General features: G+C 35.9%; 6 protein-coding genes and 1 long non-coding RNA gene across 8 annotated transcripts; 4 read left to right on the forward strand and 3 right to left on the reverse strand.

Annotated features, from left to right (window-relative positions):
- Positions 1-137: 137 nt before the first annotated feature.
- Positions 138-4,376, reverse strand: LOC124638971. Its single transcript, XR_006985425.1, has 2 exons — positions 4,187-4,376; positions 138-383 (listed from the first exon to the last, which is right to left on the reverse strand). It is a non-coding gene; the product is annotated as an uncharacterized LOC124638971 (long non-coding RNA).
- Positions 275-3,673, forward strand: LOC124638961 (argininosuccinate synthase). The gene is made up of 9 exons (XM_047176146.1): positions 275-391; positions 1,211-1,316; positions 1,715-1,960; positions 2,055-2,200; positions 2,294-2,415; positions 2,598-2,749; positions 3,041-3,132; positions 3,225-3,373; positions 3,483-3,673. Exons 1-9 carry the CDS (start codon positions 327-329, stop codon positions 3,641-3,643), a joined length of 1,239 nt encoding a protein of 412 aa, XP_047032102.1. The 5' UTR covers positions 275-326; the 3' UTR covers positions 3,644-3,673.
- A 109-nt stretch (positions 4,377-4,485) lies between the features above and the next one.
- On the forward strand, positions 4,486-5,797 carry LOC124642721 (mediator of RNA polymerase II transcription subunit 22). Its single transcript, XM_047181329.1, has 3 exons — positions 4,486-4,681; positions 4,927-5,028; positions 5,568-5,797. The coding sequence occupies exons 1-3, from the start codon at positions 4,585-4,587 to the stop codon at positions 5,783-5,785; spliced, it is 417 nt and encodes a 138-aa protein (XP_047037285.1). The 5' UTR covers positions 4,486-4,584; the 3' UTR covers positions 5,786-5,797.
- Positions 5,798-6,192: 395 nt separating this feature from the next.
- Positions 6,193-7,009, reverse strand: LOC124642712 (NADH dehydrogenase [ubiquinone] 1 beta subcomplex subunit 8, mitochondrial). The gene is made up of 3 exons (XM_047181318.1): positions 6,847-7,009; positions 6,554-6,771; positions 6,193-6,483 (listed from the first exon to the last, which is right to left on the reverse strand). The coding sequence occupies exons 1-3, from the start codon at positions 6,935-6,937 to the stop codon at positions 6,268-6,270; spliced, it is 525 nt and encodes a 174-aa protein (XP_047037274.1). The 5' UTR covers positions 6,938-7,009; the 3' UTR covers positions 6,193-6,267.
- Positions 7,010-7,775: 766 nt separating this feature from the next.
- Positions 7,776-11,678, forward strand: LOC124639186 (protein-associating with the carboxyl-terminal domain of ezrin). Its single transcript, XM_047176442.1, has 7 exons — positions 7,776-8,118; positions 8,190-8,375; positions 8,614-8,753; positions 8,871-8,980; positions 9,058-9,387; positions 9,465-9,652; positions 9,733-11,678. The coding sequence occupies exons 1-7, from the start codon at positions 7,906-7,908 to the stop codon at positions 10,549-10,551; spliced, it is 1,986 nt and encodes a 661-aa protein (XP_047032398.1). The 5' UTR covers positions 7,776-7,905; the 3' UTR covers positions 10,552-11,678.
- LOC124639197 (1-acyl-sn-glycerol-3-phosphate acyltransferase alpha) lies at positions 10,933-13,882 on the reverse strand. 2 transcript variants are annotated; one of them, XM_047176454.1, is made up of 5 exons: positions 13,624-13,882; positions 13,400-13,533; positions 13,144-13,325; positions 12,901-13,066; positions 10,933-12,809 (listed from the first exon to the last, which is right to left on the reverse strand). In XM_047176454.1, exons 1-5 carry the CDS (start codon positions 13,812-13,814, stop codon positions 12,655-12,657), a joined length of 828 nt encoding a protein of 275 aa, XP_047032410.1. In that variant the 5' UTR covers positions 13,815-13,882; the 3' UTR covers positions 10,933-12,654. The 2 variants fall into 2 exon arrangements, with proteins under 2 accessions (XP_047032410.1, XP_047032419.1); XM_047176463.1 differs by having other exon boundaries at positions 13,739-13,849.
- A 516-nt stretch (positions 13,883-14,398) lies between these two features.
- Positions 14,399-17,092, forward strand: LOC124641717 (60S ribosomal protein L5). The gene is made up of 7 exons (XM_047179884.1): positions 14,399-14,554; positions 15,050-15,163; positions 15,241-15,390; positions 15,601-15,761; positions 16,061-16,219; positions 16,485-16,602; positions 16,864-17,092. The coding sequence occupies exons 1-7, from the start codon at positions 14,552-14,554 to the stop codon at positions 17,056-17,058; spliced, it is 900 nt and encodes a 299-aa protein (XP_047035840.1). The 5' UTR covers positions 14,399-14,551; the 3' UTR covers positions 17,059-17,092.
- The last annotated feature ends 617 nt before the right edge of the window (positions 17,093-17,709 follow it).

The following is a 17,709-nucleotide window of genomic DNA, read 5'->3' on the forward strand; positions in this document are numbered from 1 at the left end:
TTAATATTCCTTAATTTTTCACACGGGTGATTTAGTAGAGTCCACAGTGCAGAGACCTAGGAATTGCGTATTAGAAAATCATATCTATCCTGAAACAACACCTATTGAAAACCAATGGCAGAATTTGACAGAAAAGGTATGGTAATTACGACTACGCAAAGCCAGGCGTGCCGCTTGTTTAATTATATTTATAGAAATTACAATAAATTCCAATCACAAAGAGACTTCACTATTGTGTTGACCCCGGGTTATCAGCACCCTCTGCAGAAGTTCATCGTCGCTTTCAGTTTATCCACGACCGTAGAAGCAATCAATCGGGTCTAGTCATGGCGAAAGATCTCGTAATTCTCGCCTATTCTGGTGGTCTGGATACTAGCTGCATCCTGAAATGGTAAAGTTTCCAAATATTTTTGTTAACTCAATATTTCAAGACAAAATGATGAAAACCGGGGTCCAATTTAAAGTAGGTACCAAGGGCATAGGTACCTAGACATATCTTTACGAAATCTCACAGGCTAACTTTACAAGACAAAGATGAATGTATGGTCAACAAAAAATATCCACATTTAATTTACATACTCAGAAGTCGTGGTGGCCTAGTGGGCAAGGAACCAATCTTTCGAGTATAAGGGTACCAATGCAACTTTTCTAAGTTTGTATGTACTTTCTAACTAAGTATATCTTAGACACCAATGACTGTGTTTCGGATTTCACGTTAAACTGTAGGTCCCAGCCCCAGCTGCAACTAGGTTGAGGAGGTCAGGGGCCGATTCTCCTAATTTTACTTAAGCAACACTCGATTCACGTTCGACTGCGATCCAATCCCGACTCGATTACGATTGAAACGTATGTGGCATTCCGCATTTTTTTCTTTGAAATAAACGTTTTTATCCTTTTCTGTCATTCAATAATGAATCATTTTGTCTGCAAATGATTAACTATTGCAATATGATTGTAGAGCAAACTACCGTAAAGACCAAAATCACCAAAATAGCAGACCAATCGCAAACCAATCGAATGTCGTTGGAATACGATTGGTCTTACATTAGTGCATGCAACAATAAATTATTGTAGACAGATGTACCTATTCCAGTCTCATATATCATATCGCATTCATATCTTATATAGTAATATGAAATCCACTCGGAAAAAATAATGCTCGTTGCATTTAGTTACGATTGGCTAAGGTCTACTTTTGTTTGCATTCTAGGCTGATCCAAAAAAACTACGATGTGGTATGCTTTATGGCCGATGTTGGACAGAATGAAGATTTTAAAAAAGCTCAGGAGAAGGCTTTGGCGATAGGAGCTAAAGATGTGAGTACCTCATTTGATTTAATATTAAGTAGCAACTAAGGAATAGACAGTCCCATAAGTCAAAGCCACCATGGTACCTATTACCTTCATTGCATCAGTTTTGAAAAATCTGGTCTATATTCTACGGAGAAAAGTGGTTTATATACGTTTAATGTCTTTGTGCGGACCTATGTTGTATATTACTAATACTAGCTTCTGCCAGCGGTTTCACCCGCATCCCGTGGGAATCTCTACACGAACCCGGATAAAAAGCCTATAGCCTTCCTCGATAAATGGGCTATCTAACACCGAAAGAATTGTTCAAATCGGACCAGTAGTTCCTGAGATTAGCGCGTTCAAACAAACAAACTCTTCAGCTTTATAATATTAGTATAGATTACCTATTCCTTCTCTTATAGGTGATCGTGGAAGACTTGCGTAAAGAGTTCGTATCGAACTACATGCTGCCCGCAGTGCAAATGGGACTGGTGTACGAAAGTCGGTACTATCTGGGAACTTCTCTAGCAAGACCCTGCATTTCAGTCGGCCTAGTAAATGCTGCAAAGAAACTCGGAGCCAAATACATTTCTCATGGAGCGACAGGCAAGGGCAACGATCAAGTGCGATTCGAACTTAGTGTTTACTCATTGTGGCCTGAAGGTAAGGTAAGGATATCAAATTGTCATACGTTCTTTAAGTTTTTAAGAAATTAAAAGTTTTATATTTGCTTCATATTAAATTATTGTTTTGTTCATTCAGATTATAGCACCCTGGCGGCTCCCGGAGTTTTTTGAAAGATTTCAAGGACGGAGTGATCTTATTGAATTCGCAAAAAAAGAGAACATTCCTGTGTCAGCTACTCCCAAAGAACCATGGTCAACAGACGAAAATATAATGCACATCAGGTAACGCTCATTTCAAGTATAAAAATCGAGATAAAATACCAGAATACGAGTTTTAGAATTTGGATATAATATTACTGATATTTGCATACACAGTTATGAATCCGGCGTGCTTGAGGATCCTGGAGCAATTCCACCAAGCGGCATCTTCAAAATTACGCGGGATCTAAGGCAGGCAGAAGACTATCCAAGCACGATCGATATAAACTTTGAAAAAGGTTAGTTCAGTTACACCCTGGCTCTGAATACCAAGTCACGTTCAAGAGAATACTTGATTTCTATACCTATACCCCTTAGACGTAGAACCGTGTAGGCATGTGATTGTTGAGATAATGTATACCAAGGCTTAAAGGTTTGTTATGAATTTGTTACTTACTTATATATTTATATAATTTTATAGGATTACCAGTCTCCGTCCGTATCCCAAGTGGACATGAGAAGTCTCTCGTGCTAACTGATCCACTTGCTGTAGTGGAAACTCTAAATAAATTGGGAGGGCAACACGGAGTAGGCCGCATTGACATCGTGGAGAACCGATTCTTGGGATTAAAGGTAAAGTCTATTTGTCCTGTGTAACGCATATAAGAATAAGAATAAGAAATTTATTTCCAAAAAGGTACATTTTCTGTTATCATTAGCCCCAAACTAGGCAAAGCCTGTATCTTGTATCTTGGGCGCTAATTTAGAGAGGGTTTACCAATACAATTTACTAGTAATAAAAATTTGAATTTTACTTAAGACTAATTAAAATTAAAATAAAAAATATGCCTTCATAAAACCAAGCACGAATTTAAGCGCAACTGTTGGTCCCGATTCATATGATTATTATTTTTATTTTTGCAGTCCCGAGGACTTTACGAGACCCCAGCTGGAACCATCCTTCACATCGCTCATGTTGATTTAGAGGCATATGCTCTTGATAAGGAAGTTCTAAGGTACATACAGCTAGAAATATTAAGTAGCTAGGTATGGTATTATAGCGACTCGGCCTTTTGAATCAAACGCAAATAAAACCGTATACTTTCAGAGTCAAGAAATATCTTCAAGATAAAATGGCTGATTTTGTTTACAACGGATTTTGGTTTTCACCTGAAGCAACCTACACCCGAAAATGCTTGGAACTGTCCCAAGAAACCGTTACCGGAATGGTTACGGTACAAATATACAAAGGGAATGGTAAGACAGTATTATTTTTTACTGTCTTCAAAAAAATGAGCATATCCTTAATCCGGATGTGATGTAAATATTTTATTTCGTTGTTTTAACCTTCTTACTTTTGTTACAGTTATCATACTAGCGAGGAAGAGCGCAGCGAGTTTGTACAACAAAGATCTGGTATCAATGGACATTGCTGGTGGCTTCTCACCTGAAGACAGCACTGGATTCATCAACATAAACGCTCTCCGTCTTAAGGAATATGCTAGATTCAGCAAGCAATCTCAATAAATGTTTGATGTTTTATTCAAAATAACTGAATATTGTTTGTTTTTTTTTTTGTTTAAAGTAATAAATTGAGCAAACCTCTTGTACTAAGCCTCATCATCCTCCGAGCCTTTTTCCCAAACTATGTTGGGGTCGGCTTCCAGTCTAACCGGATTCAGCTGAGTACCAGTGCTTTACAAGAAGCGACTGCCTATCTGACCCCCTCAACCCAGTTACCCGGGCAACCCGATACCCCTTGGTTAGACTGGTGTCAGACTTACTGGCTTCTGACTACCCGTAACGACTGCCAAGGATGTTCAATGACAGCCGGGACCTACAGTTTAACGTGCCATCCGAAACACAATCATTGGTGTCTAAGATATACTTAGAAAGTACATACAAACTTAGAAAAGTTGCATTTGTACTTGCCTGACCTGGAATCGAACGCGCGCCCTCATACTCGAGAGGTTGGTTCTTTGCCCACTAGGCCACCACGACTTCACTAGGCCACCACTTCTCAACTCCACCTCTTGTACTAAGCCTCTGAGCTCATTATGCATTACCTACCTACGATTACATTCCCGGTGACTTGAAAAGTAAATAAATAATGAAGTGAAGGCAGCGGTGAATCTCCTCACCCTGTTTCACCACACATCCTTCGCCATAGGTCAAGACGCCTCAGGTTTACGTTGGAATATGATATGAAGGACATATGGAAAGAGGAGTACACATCCGTGTTCTCCAATATTTCTTCTATAAAAACTAACAAGTCATGCTTGAGTGTTTCAAAATAGGAACTTTTTTTGTACTTTTTAGCTTGGTAACATAGTATCTATTTTTTTATCATGTAAACACTGAATGTGATGTCAGATTGAATTTTCTATCATTCGTTCAGTGGAATTGTCAAATAAATTATAGAGTTGTTTTGCTTGCGTGTTGTTTGGTTTATAACAAAAAGATACAAAATGCAGAGAAACTTACCTCAAAATAAGGAAGCCTTATTAAAATCATATACAACTCGATTAAAAGAAGATGTGAAGAGTATGTTAGAAAACTTTGAAGGTATGGCATCTTTTTTAAAACATAAAATTTCATATAAGCCAAATTGTTTTTCTTATTTTTAATTTGCTTACCTATGCATGACAATGTGTCCAACTCTGTATTTATTGCAGCGAGAATCGATTACTTCTAAGTCTCGCGAACTTGTTACGATGTCAAGTTAGAAGTAGCTGTAGTAAATAATTTTGTGGAAAAATCAACAACAAGCTAGACTGTTAGTAAAATGCCTCCTTCTGTTTTATTTGCAGAAATAATAAAACTTGCTAAACTGGAAAATGAAACACAACTAAATAGGATGACTCAGATTGAACAGGACACTTTTGAAATGCAAGTACGGGCTGCTAACATTGGTAAGTGTAATGATGACGATGATGTGTGACTTTTCTAATAATAATTTGAGATGCTATGTGAAATCCTTTGTTGGTTTATTGGTCTCGTACATTTAGGATCCCACTGTTGTTTGGTACAAAAATCAATATAAAAACCTGAGATATTTTGCAAAATGTTTTATGATCAAAATCAAGAAACACCACAAATACCAATACCAAAATTGAGAAAAGCTGACACTCAAGTTATGTATTTTAGTTTTTGCTTCTCTAAAATCACTTGATTGTATACTCAATACTCAATTCTTCATTGTCAATCTATATATTATTATTTTACACCACCCATGACTACTGCAAATATATGTAGAACCCTGTAATTTTGCATATTAGTTTGTTTATTGTTTGCTATGAAATGCTACTGCTAAGAAAATCATTTTGGTCTCAATTCTTCTTTGCATAGATATAAGTGTGTTATTGCCACACTGATTTCTTTGTGTAAAATCTGAGAATACTTTGTCCTAACAATAATTTTGTAATGTATAATTGTTTTCTTTATGTTTTAGTACGAGCTGGTGAATCCCTAATGAAGCTAGTATCAGATATTAAACAGTATTTAATCCTGAATGATTTCCCATCAGTGAATGAAGCCATCACACAAAACTCTAAGCTGTTCCGCACTAAGCAACAAGAATGTGATCAAAAACTGATGTCCCTTCGTGATGATATTGCAGCTGATCTCTATGATTTAGAAGATGAATATTTTACTAGTATATATAAGTGAAATTTTAAACAATTCTGTTAGTGTTTCATTTATTTATTAACCTTTAGAGTTCTTGATGTAATCTTTTCATGATTGCATTAATGAAAGACTTACATGTCCAACTACCAATATTCATACATCATAGAATTATTTTTATTGCAAGTTTTATTGATTGGTTTTATATGCAAATGTTGTACTATCATCATCATATCCACCAATTACTGTCCAGTGCTGAATGTAGGTCTCCCCCAATTAACACCAACAATTCCAGTCATAAGCAGCTCTCATCCTTCCAACCCAAATAAATGTACTATGTTAAAATTTTATTAAAACTAACTACTAAGGTATAAGCAAATTACCACTAGACTACTGACAAAATAATCCACAATTTAAAAATTTATAAAAATTAGATAAAATGAAACAATTTGTTTAAAACATAATTATTTTATTGAAGCTATTAAATAATGCATCTAAATTGTACAGCATGACCTTTTTAAATTCATCTACTTGGGAATACTAAATTCATAGTGGGGTCCAGCAGATGGGAATTGCTTTGCTGTCACAGGTCTCCCAACTTTAAAATCTTCAAGGTACGTGTACAAAGCAAAAGCTCCACCAATTGTACCCAAAAACCAAATCCATTGATGCAGCAGGGAGAACCTTCGTTTCATAGCAGGGTCATAACGATCACCACCGTATATTTCCATACAAGCATTAATCTGAAAATAAATAATACAATTGGTATTACCAGAATCTTGTGACTTAAATCACTGAAGACTGAAAACTTACAGGTTCATTGAAGTTCCTCTTCAATTCCGGCTGGTCGTAAGGGTAGTGTGGGTCTCTAGAATCCTCACCAATGTCAGGCAATTTTGGGTAATCGCCGTATCCCATATGCTCTGGATATGGCTGGTACTCTTCAATAGTCATTCCATATTTCTTTGCCGCGGCTTCTCGCGCTTCTGGGGTCTTAGGATAAGGGCCAGGCATATATTGGTAGTTCCAATCTAAAACGAAATGACGTAACAATCACAACATGGTAAGTACTATAAACAAGCGGCGTGTATTTTCACTAGACTTACGGTTACGAGTAGCATTGCAGATAATTCCAAAGGTCTTTCTTACGGACACTGGATTGGAAAATATAGCCCTTTTGATTAAACTCGAAGCCATTTTTCTGGAACTAGAATCTAAAAAACATCTGACTGACAAATTGACGATGTCTGGTTTGACTTTTGACAATTAATAATACCGAAATTGACAGTAAAACCACAGCGTAGATATGTATACTATTTGTGATGGAAAACTGTACAAAATAGTCGAGTCTAGTAGCTAATCGAAAATTCTGTCTCATTGGTCTAGTGATTGCGAAGAGGGACCCATCGGTGGGACTGCTTTTATTCTTGGGTCTCGATTTCGAGTTTGGATTGTTTCAATTTGGTTGAACCGTGATAGCCGGCTTACACGCTCGCGCGAGTGGCGAGGCGAGCCGCGAGGCGAGAGTGTAAACGCTTCCTCGCGGCTCGCCTCGCCACTCGCGGCGCTCGCCTCGGAGGCGGTTTTTGGGCACGAGTCAAAGGGATGCGAGCGTTGCTGGCTCAACGCAAACCGAACGCACGAGAGTGTAAACAGACACTCGCTACATCGCGAGCTGTTAGACGAGGTACGAGGCAAGGCGCGAGGCGAGAGTGTAAACCCGGTATGAAAGGCATACATGAAAATATAATGGCTGATTTACATTGAGTCAGTAACTGACGTCAGTCCACGGACAAGTCAGTGCTGACCCGGCACTGCCATCGTGTAAATTGATTTGAAGTCAGTACAGTACTGACACAATCAATTTACACGATGGCAGTGCCGGGTCAGCACTGACTTGTCCGTGGACTGACGTCAGTTACTGACTCAATGTAAATCAGCCATAACCTGTGACTTTAAGTTAGATTCGTACTTTCGTTCATATCTGTGTTTTAAGCATTGACATATAAATTCTAAGCTCGATGGTTGTAAGTGTCACTTTCGAAATGTCACGTTGGACATTTTGTTGTTTTTCTGTAATTTATTGAAGTTTTAAAATTAAACCTCAATAATATTTCTAAATTAGACTGATATAAATCCATCATGATATACATTTAAAATCCTAAATGATGGGTAACGATAGTTCACAGTTAAGTGGCTTAGAAATTGAAGAGAAAGCAATAGAGATAACCGATTTTTGGTGCCATTATCAGGCCACAATTAACGATAGTTGCAGGTATTTCAGCCTGAAAGGCGATGGATCTGTGTCTGTGTTTAAAGGAGAAGCTGCGGTTGGTCCACTTTGGTCGATATCGACACCCCTGGAAAAGTTTTCAAATGTACGTTACCAATTTATTGCATTTGCTAAATTTTTATGGCTTTGGTCATTAATGTTTTAATTACATTGTAGAATCTTCTGAAGTATCGTCATCCGTGCATTGTGCGGTACATATCTGCCTGGCAACAGCGTTCGACTCTGCACTTAGCAACAGAGTATGTGCAGCCACTATCACACATTCTGCAGTCCCTGACACCTCTTCAGATATGTATAGGACTCAACAATATCTTGAGAGCATTAGTGTTTCTTCAAGAACAGGTTTGTGTAACCTCATTAGATAGTAACACATTATGTATTTGTATTGTTTTGTAATTGTGAATTATTCATAATAAGATATTTATGTCATACAACAACATCATAATCTGCTCAATGGGCTACCTATCTTGTGAGAAATTAAACACAACGATTAAGTAATAATAAAATGTGATATATAGGACAATTTACCCCTTGAATTGCTTCAATATTATATTATATGAAATACTTTTTACATTTGTAGGCTGGTATGTCCCACAACAATGTAAGTGTGTCTGCAATATATGTGACGGGAGATGGCCAGTGGAAGCTGGGAGGATTGCAATACCTGTGCCCTTTTGTAGATGTGACAGCTGCTTACTTGAGGCATGCCAGGATTCACAGGTACTGTTCAAAATTATGTAATTCTACAATTTTACCTGACTAGTTTAAGAAGTTATGTCAGGAATTTATATATTTAAACATCAATTTATTAATTAAAAAATATTTTCATAATTCTAGATATGATAAGGCAGTTGATCCAAATGAAGATTCCTATGAGATTACCACAAAAGTTGACCAGTATGCATTTGCAGTATTAGTGGACGATGTTTTCAAAGATTGCAAAGATGGTATGGTAGTGTTATTTTATATCTTTAACAAAATCGCTATTTTAATTCTCTGTTCAAATTGAATTCTCTTATTTCAGATGAAGTACCACATTTGAAGGAGTTTAAGAAATACTGCAGAGATTATTTACAACATCAGAATCCAGCTAAAAGGCCCAACCTCTCTGAATTACTTATACATAATTTTTTTAATCATGAATTTATTTCAATTTACAAGTTTCTCAACTTCCTTCCCTTGAAATCAGAAGAGGAAAAGTGCCAGTTTTTCTCAAATATTTTAGAGAATTTAAAATGTTATGATGAGGAAACAGTAGCAAAGCAACTTGGGGGCCTGTTGTTATCTAGGCTGACAATGTTAGATCAAACAGCCAGAAAAGATGTCATACCTTTCATACTGAAACCAAAAAATGGTAATTACTCTTACACATTCTTTGTGTATCTTATAGTCTTAAAAAAAAACATTATTATAGGTTTATTTTTATTCCAGATCGCATACCCAATGGTGAAGCGTCTGGATTCTTCAGCCTTAGTGTTTTCAAAGAGCACATTAAACCAAGACTAATGCAGTTGTTTGGTGTCAGAGACAGTCAGATAAGGATGCTGCTCTTGAGACATTTTTCAAAATTTGTTCATGTATTTTCCCATGAAGAGCTCTCTCAACACATTCTTCCTGAGGTAATCTTGAACAGAAATTAAATAGTATGAACAGTATTTCTCCTTGTAACTATATTAAATGTTTTTTTTTCTCCTTGCAGTTGTTGTTGGGCATAAAGGATGTAGATGATAGTTTGGTCTCTGCAACTCTCATATGTTTAAGTGAATTGGTACCAATATTAGGAGCTGACACTGTTATAGGAGGAAAGAGATCGAAATTTTTCTCAGATGGCAGACCCAACTCAAAACCAAAGTCTTTGTTGTCAGCAACTAGCCAAGCAACTGATAATGTCTATGTGACAACAAAGTCTTTACGAGATTTGCCGTGTTCTGAAGAAATATATGAAACTGACGATAGAAATGAATTGATTTCTTTTGATAAGTCAATAACTTTAAATGAAAGACCATCGCCAGTTGGTGGAGAATCCTTGGATGATGACATTATCGTTACAGAGCTACACACAAACAAAGAAGAGAGTGAAGATGACTGGAGCGATTGGGAAAATAATCGTCAATTAACCACAAAAGTTGCACCTGCAATTTTAGATGAAGATGTTATACCTAAACATTTTGTTCGCATGAAAAGCATAGAGGAAAATAGTACTTCAGCTTCAAACTCAAGTATGAAAGTAATTTCTGAATCCAGAACGACGCTTTTACAAAAAGCTGCTATTGAAGCTAAAAAGAATATCTTAGACATTTCCGAGTTAGATATAAAAAATCAAAAGTATGATTTTTCCAAAAAGAGTTCAGATGAATTTGATTTCTTTGCTGACATGACTCCTGTTATAGAAAAGCCTACTATAGTTAATATTGCTCAAAATAGTGATAGTCAAAATTTGAGCAGCAAACTGAATTTTGTCCCAGATGAAAGTATAGAGGAGAATGAAGCCTGGGGTGAGGATTGGAATGATGAGTAGAAACAAGCATAGAATGTAGATTCATACATGTTTCTGGAGTATTTATTAGGAAAGAAATTACTAGCGATTAATATTGATTTGTCATTTCTAAATATGTATTATAAGATGTATATAATTGTAAATCAACAAATGGTTTCCCTTCCTTCTTGTCAACTCAAGGCTATAGAACCTAAAGTTAATACTTTTTATGTGATAATGTGTCTGTAATTTTTAGTTTGATTTATACATATTTACCGTTTTATTATCCTGCTGTTATTTAGTTGGTTTTATCAAACAACAGCTTTTAGCCGACTTTTTGGGAAAAGTATAATATACTGTTAAACATTTAACTAAAATGTGGCAAGTATAGTGGTGGAAATATAGTAGTAAAAATTCTGTTGATGTTGTGCAATTATTTATTTCGTTTTTTTTTTCTGGGTTAAATAATATACTATTTGATCATGTGTAATGCTAAAAACATTATTTTTCTGATATTTTATGTATGTACTTCAAATCTTTTATTTACCTTAGTTAAGCTGTAAAAATCACGTTATTTATATATGGTTATGAGATATTATACAATACCTTTTTGTCTTAAAAAATAAACAATATCAAGACAGTAACTTAATGTAAAAGAAAACTGTTTACCTTTAAAATCTTCTAATTTATATAATTTCATGTGTCCAGATTGTTTACACTTTAGGGTCATAAAAGATGATAATGTGGGTATGGAGTAGGTACTTCATGTGTTATGGAGATGGCTGCAGTATCATTACTAAGTGTATTCTGAAAAAATACAACTGTGATACTGTTTACGATCTCATGAAATTGTACCTGTCAAATACGAATGTACTGCTATCTCATTAGACACACAAAAGGCAATACATTTGCAGCTTTTATATTTACAGGGACTTACTTGTTTACTAAAACCTCAAAGTACCTACATATCATGCCGTTCGGCTTTTACACTGAGTGATTAATTGCTTTGAAGTTATTTATATTCTTGCTAGGTGAATCTATGTGAAAATCTAGCTCACAACCTCACCTTGCAAAACTTATTGTATATCTTTACAAACACAGCCCAAACAATAAAATATATTGCATTACAGATTCATTGGCTTAGCCAAATAAATATTTATCTAATATTATCTAAAGTTGTAACAAGCTATATTTTAAATACCGCAAATTGAATTATGTTCAGGCAAGGTGGTAGGATCGCGAAGTGAGGGTGTAAAATTGTTGCTGCCAGTACCTGCCTAATTAATCAAAGTCGATATTACTTGGATAAAATTAGTATTTTTATCACATTTGATACACGCATCATAAAAGCGGCGTGCCTAGACTTTAATCATAAGCCGAAGCTTAGCTAGCCTATTTTCCTCTGAAAAGTTTAGTTAAAGTACATGTGCCAAATACAGCACAAATAAGTATTATGAGTTTCAGATTTGCGTGTGTAGCTAACATCTTTGCAGATGCGTTAAATACTAAGAAAATAATAAGGCGTGTACGTAATCCTAATAATTTTTTGTATCACTGGCAGATAAATTACAAATTTTACAAATTAATTTATAATTTGGTTGTTCACTGACTAGCTTACATACTACCTATGCAATAGTAATAAAATGTTGAGTAACTTACATTATAAATATTTTAGAATAACATTCTAAAAGGGCAAAAAGGAAGATCAAACATTTTGGTATAATATCAGTCAACTAAATGATGGGTATAACTTAAAATTATGACTAGGAATAGGAAATAATCCTTCTTATAACTACATTCAACAAATACAATTGACTAAACAACAAAGCAAAAACATGACTAGATAAATAGTTTATAAAACAAAGTATAATTTTTTATACAATTGGAATTATGGCTTCTTGGAATAGATCAAAGAGAATGATTGGCACTTGTCTTCAGATACCACCACAATAGTCTACATTTTATGGTTTAGTATATGAAAGTTCCAAATACCTAACATTCGATTTAATTGGTTTTTAATAAACAAATGGTAATTATGGTTTTAAAAAATACTTTAAATAGCACTTAATTATCAAGGATGAGATTCTAGGGAATACTTTTAAGTTTTCTTTACACCAATGGAATGCAAGGGGTTTACAACTATGATTATATTGCAATTTTCTTTTGCATGACTAGATCTTTGGAGCTCTCATGAAAAACCTCAATCATTTGTTGACGGGCCATTTCTGATAATGTTTCAACATCATTACGGGTCATTCCACTTGTGGGTATGGGAGGTAAAGTTGTTATGATAACCTTTCCTGTAATAAAAAGAAGAAAAAAAATATCAACTAAAATTTTTGAACGAAGAAAGATTTTGTTGCTTAATTTGAATAACCACATTAATCATACCTGGTTCAAATGTCTTGGTGTCACTGTCTAGGAAGTAGTATTGGCTAAAGACAACTGGCATTATGGGTATCTGAGCATCAATAGCTAAGTAAAATGCACCTTTCTTAAAATTCTGTATACTGCCTTTGTTAAATCTTGCTCCCTCTGGGAATATCCAAAGCTTTGTCTGAAAAGACAATAAATAGAAAAGGATTGTATACATTTTAAAATAATGGAACAGTGGACTAAAGGAGGAGTACATACCTTTTCTTTGATGACTCTAGCAGTGGCATCTTTCATGAGTTGGCGAGCTCTCTCAGTTCTCAACCGATCAATAAATACAAGGCCAGAGAGCCAAGCTCCAAATCCAAAAGCACCAGTAAACATTAAAGGTCTCTTAGCCACCACAGTACAGCGCTTCATTTGAGGCCACATTTCAAACATGCCTGACAAAAAAAATATTTTTACTACTGCGGAAAATTGAAGCAAATAATATAATAAAATATTAGCAAGATTTTACCTAATATATCTAAGGAACTTTGGTGATTAGATATCACAATGTAGCATTGCTCAGAATTCCAATGTTCCATCCCCCGCAATTCCCATTCTATACCAACTATGTACGAGGCATAGCGGCAAAATCTGGAAGCAACTCTGCAAAAATAACATTATTATCGTATATTTTCACAACCCTGAAAAGGAATATGTATTCGCGAACACGACATAAATAAATCGATATCTTACATTAGGTTTGTTACGTCGCGTGGATATATTAACACTACGGGCAACAGCACCGTGCATGTTATCAAGACAAAAGCATAGTAGAGAAAAAATTTCAAATAATATCGAAATACATTACTTTTTTCGTATAAAAATGGCAAGGTAAATATAAAACCCGCCAAAAATAATTCAGGATATGAATAGGAGGAAGCCATAACGAAGAATTTAATTTTGACAGATTATAATAAAGTGTTACCACATTTAGATCCGAACGTAGTTTTGCCATTGTAAATTAATGCGTAGCTATGTCTAACTTGTACCTTAATAAGAATTCAAGCTACGCATCGTTTATAATTTTGCTGTTTTATTGTGGGAATAGGAAATCGGAACCTCTTGACTAAAAGGTGGTAGTATTGCAGTTTAACAAAAGTCACATGAGTCCATCGATCATAAGGTCAAGCAACGCTTGGTGTGGTCGGTTCAAAGATGGGTGACGATGACGAGTTCCTCCTTCTGTCGGAAGAGACATTAAATTGTCACTAGGTCCCAGCAGTCTTTCGAACATCATTAACAGTCGTCACGGGTAGTAAGTAGCAGGATAATAGCAGCAACAAAACAATATTGACCAGGGGACCAGACCATTCACTGTGTTGTTGTGTGTGTGTTGTGTTTGTTGTCGCCTAAATTCTATTCTTCTCTACTTTTTCGCTAACTGGGCGTGGGCAAAACGCCAAAATTATTGCTTGGTAGCTTCACTTGAAAAAGGGGGCAATTTTTTATGCATTTTTAGATATTGTTGTCTATGCTCAAAATAAATAGCACATTGGTACATTTGCTTTGCCTGGCAACATTCGATAAAATGTCAAGTGTCATCTTTTAAAAAAGTTTCTTTTTCCGGTGGTGTCCTTTCTCGGACGCCCGATTCCTAAATAGATTTTAGGGATAAATTAAAATGGTGAGCTATGTTGTTAAAATACTTTCAATAGTATTTAGTGCGGTTTAATCTTGTGTGTTTAAATAGACAATAATGTAATTTCTGACTGTGATTGTGATAATATTCTTCGATATGTTCGAGCCATGTCAGAAATGAGTTTACGCTACTTGTTAGATGGACTTAAAATTACAAAACAATAAGATGTTAGTGAATACGGTTATCAAATAACTTATGTAATGACTGCAATCTATTTAAGTTATGTTTAAACAGTTTAAAATACGAATTTCTACTCAATACATAACCTTAAATGATGAAACACCGACACATGCGCGTCATCTGATGCTGCAGAAGAACTAAGATTGATATGTAGTGCCATGTTTTATGTGTATTACAATATTGGTTTTGGTTTAGACTGCAGCACTAATGCTTAGAAAGTGTCTCTGATATCCTTTTTACATGTAAACAATGTGTTGCTGTCTGTAACAAGAAGTTGATGGAATCGTAACTGTGTTCTAGGGTTTCGTGAAAGTTGTGAAGAACAAGCAATACTTCAAGAGGTACCAAGTTAAGTTCAAGAGGCGTCGTGAGGGAAAAACCGACTACTATGCCCGTAAACGCCTTGTTGTACAAGTAAGTTGTTGCTTTCTAGTTTGCTTATAGGTTAGCTTTGTTTGCCAATGTTCTAATTTTAGTAATGTTTGTAACAGGACAAGAACAAGTACAACACACCCAAGTACCGCCTGATCGTCCGTCTGTCCAACAAGGATGTGACCTGCCAGGTGGCATACTCCCGCATTGAGGGTGACCACATTGTGTGCGCTGCCTACTCCCACGAACTGCCACGCTACGGCGTCAAGGTTAGTCAATTGTTTATTTATAATAACAAGAGAATTCCTTTGTCATTGAACTTTCACTCTTAACATGATGATTTTGAACGGGCGGTCTGAAGAGCCGTACAAACTCACACAACCCTGTTGTTATATGTTCAACACTGATTTAAAATAAGCCATACAAACATGTGAATCTTCTAAAATTATGAATATAAATTAGTAATAGTTAATTTTTAGGTTGGTTTGACAAACTATGCTGCTGCCTACTGTACCGGGCTGCTGCTTGCAAGAAGACTGCTCCAGAGGCTCGGCCTTGACTCCCTTTACAGTGGCGCCACTGAAGTCACTGGTGACGAATACAACGTAGAACCCGTAGACAATGGCCCAGGCGCTTTCAGGTGAATAACTTTTTGATTACGTACAATTATTATGTAAATCTCTCTTGAATATAACATTCTGTTACAGTAAATGTCTGTATAATGTTAGTCTTGTTGTTGCTATTCAAATCAGTAAATCTTTAGGTGACAAATTAAAAGATTACATATTGTTACTAATGATGAAGTTATTACGGGCGGACTGAAAGCATGTACAATGCTCAAAAAAGAATGTTGTATCGTAATTGGCTGACTTTTCTGTATTTTCACCCAATGAACTTATTGTGTTTTGTAATTCACTTATAAATACTGATGTTTTCTAGATGTTACCTTGATGTTGGTCTGGCACGTACCACCACTGGAGCTCGTGTCTTTGGCGCCATGAAGGGAGCAGTTGATGGTGGCCTAAATGTCCCTCATTCCATCAAGAGATTCCCTGGTTATGACGCTGAAGCAAAGAAATTCAATGCTGAAGTACACAGGTTAGCAGACTTTCATTCTTCATCATATAATGAACACATTACAAACAATTAGCTCCATTCATCCTCTAAATCATAGATTATCTGTTATTTAGACAGCGTTATTGGAGCTACATAAAAATGAAAGGATTCTTTGGTTGTGATGGAAAGTTCAATCTGAACTCTTTGAAACCGGTCCTTAAAACACTTTAAATATCTCAAAATCATGCAGGAGTTAGTCAATAAAATAAACCACTTAGATTTTCAAAACTGCTTATTTCTTTGACAGAGCACACATCTTCGGTCTACACGTGGCTGAATACATGCGCAGTCTTGAGGCTGATGATGAAGACTCCTTCAAGAGACAGTTCGGCAAATACATCAAACTTGGTGTTACTGCTGATGCTGTAAGTATCTCAACTACATTTAAAATGTCTAGTGAACAGTGAATTTAAACGTCCAAACAAATTACTGTTCTTGCTATTACACAAGGGCAGTGTCGAAGTTGGACAAAATTAATGTAATGTTTTATACATCACTTAAAATCTTAAATGATTATAAGAGCTAAAATATTCCTACAGTTGTACCTACAGTAACTGAACACTGAAATTGTAAAAACTTCTTTTTTTATTTTTGGGTGAAGTAATAACCTTCATTTTTTTCTGCAGATTGAAGCCACTTACAAGAAAGCACATGAATTGATCCGCGCCGACCCATCTCACAAGAAGAAGGAAGCCAAGAAGGACCCTGGCAAGCAGAAGCGCTGGAACAAGCGCAAGCTGACCCTGGCCGAGAGGAAGAACAGGATCAAGCAGAAGAAGGCTTCCTATATCAAGAAGCTCCAGGCTCAGGCGGAGGCGTAGGCTATAACATCAATAAATGCCTATGTAATCTAAATTAAATGGTTTAATTTTATGCCTTTATTTCCCAAAAAATATAATTAGATATGATACGATTTTACTCATTCAAGTTTAGCAAATGAATAGTACGAAAGAATCAGGCTACCACGAAGTTGACCGTGTCGCACGACTTTGGTGATTAGGTACATGAAAAGTCAAAATGCGATGAGTTTTTAGGGGGGGTATTTATATGGATCGGGCGACTACCCCGTATTTGGGATCATCATCATCATCATCAGCCTATCGCAGTCCACTGCTGGACATAGGCCTCTCCAAGTGCACGCCACTGAGATCTATTTTCGTATTTGGGATAGATGTGAATAAAAAAGCGCTACCTATAGATCAGCTAAAATCGATAATATTCAATAAAATATTTTTACTTTGTATCAAAAGTCAAAATTGTCTGATGAACCACAAGTTATACAGATTGATTTAAAAACCGGTCAAGTGCGAGTCGGAATCGTGCGCGAAGGGTTCCGTACAATTATTTAGAAAATGAGCAAAAAATCACGTTGTATGGGATACCCTCAAAATATTTATTTTCTTCCAGTTTTTAGTATTTGTTGTTATAGCGGCAACTGAAAATTTCAACTAACTGTCACGGTTCATGAGATA

This window comes from Helicoverpa zea, chromosome 2, assembly GCF_022581195.2.
Source record: "Helicoverpa zea isolate HzStark_Cry1AcR chromosome 2, ilHelZeax1.1, whole genome shotgun sequence".
Taxonomy (NCBI): domain Eukaryota; kingdom Metazoa; phylum Arthropoda; class Insecta; order Lepidoptera; family Noctuidae; genus Helicoverpa; species Helicoverpa zea.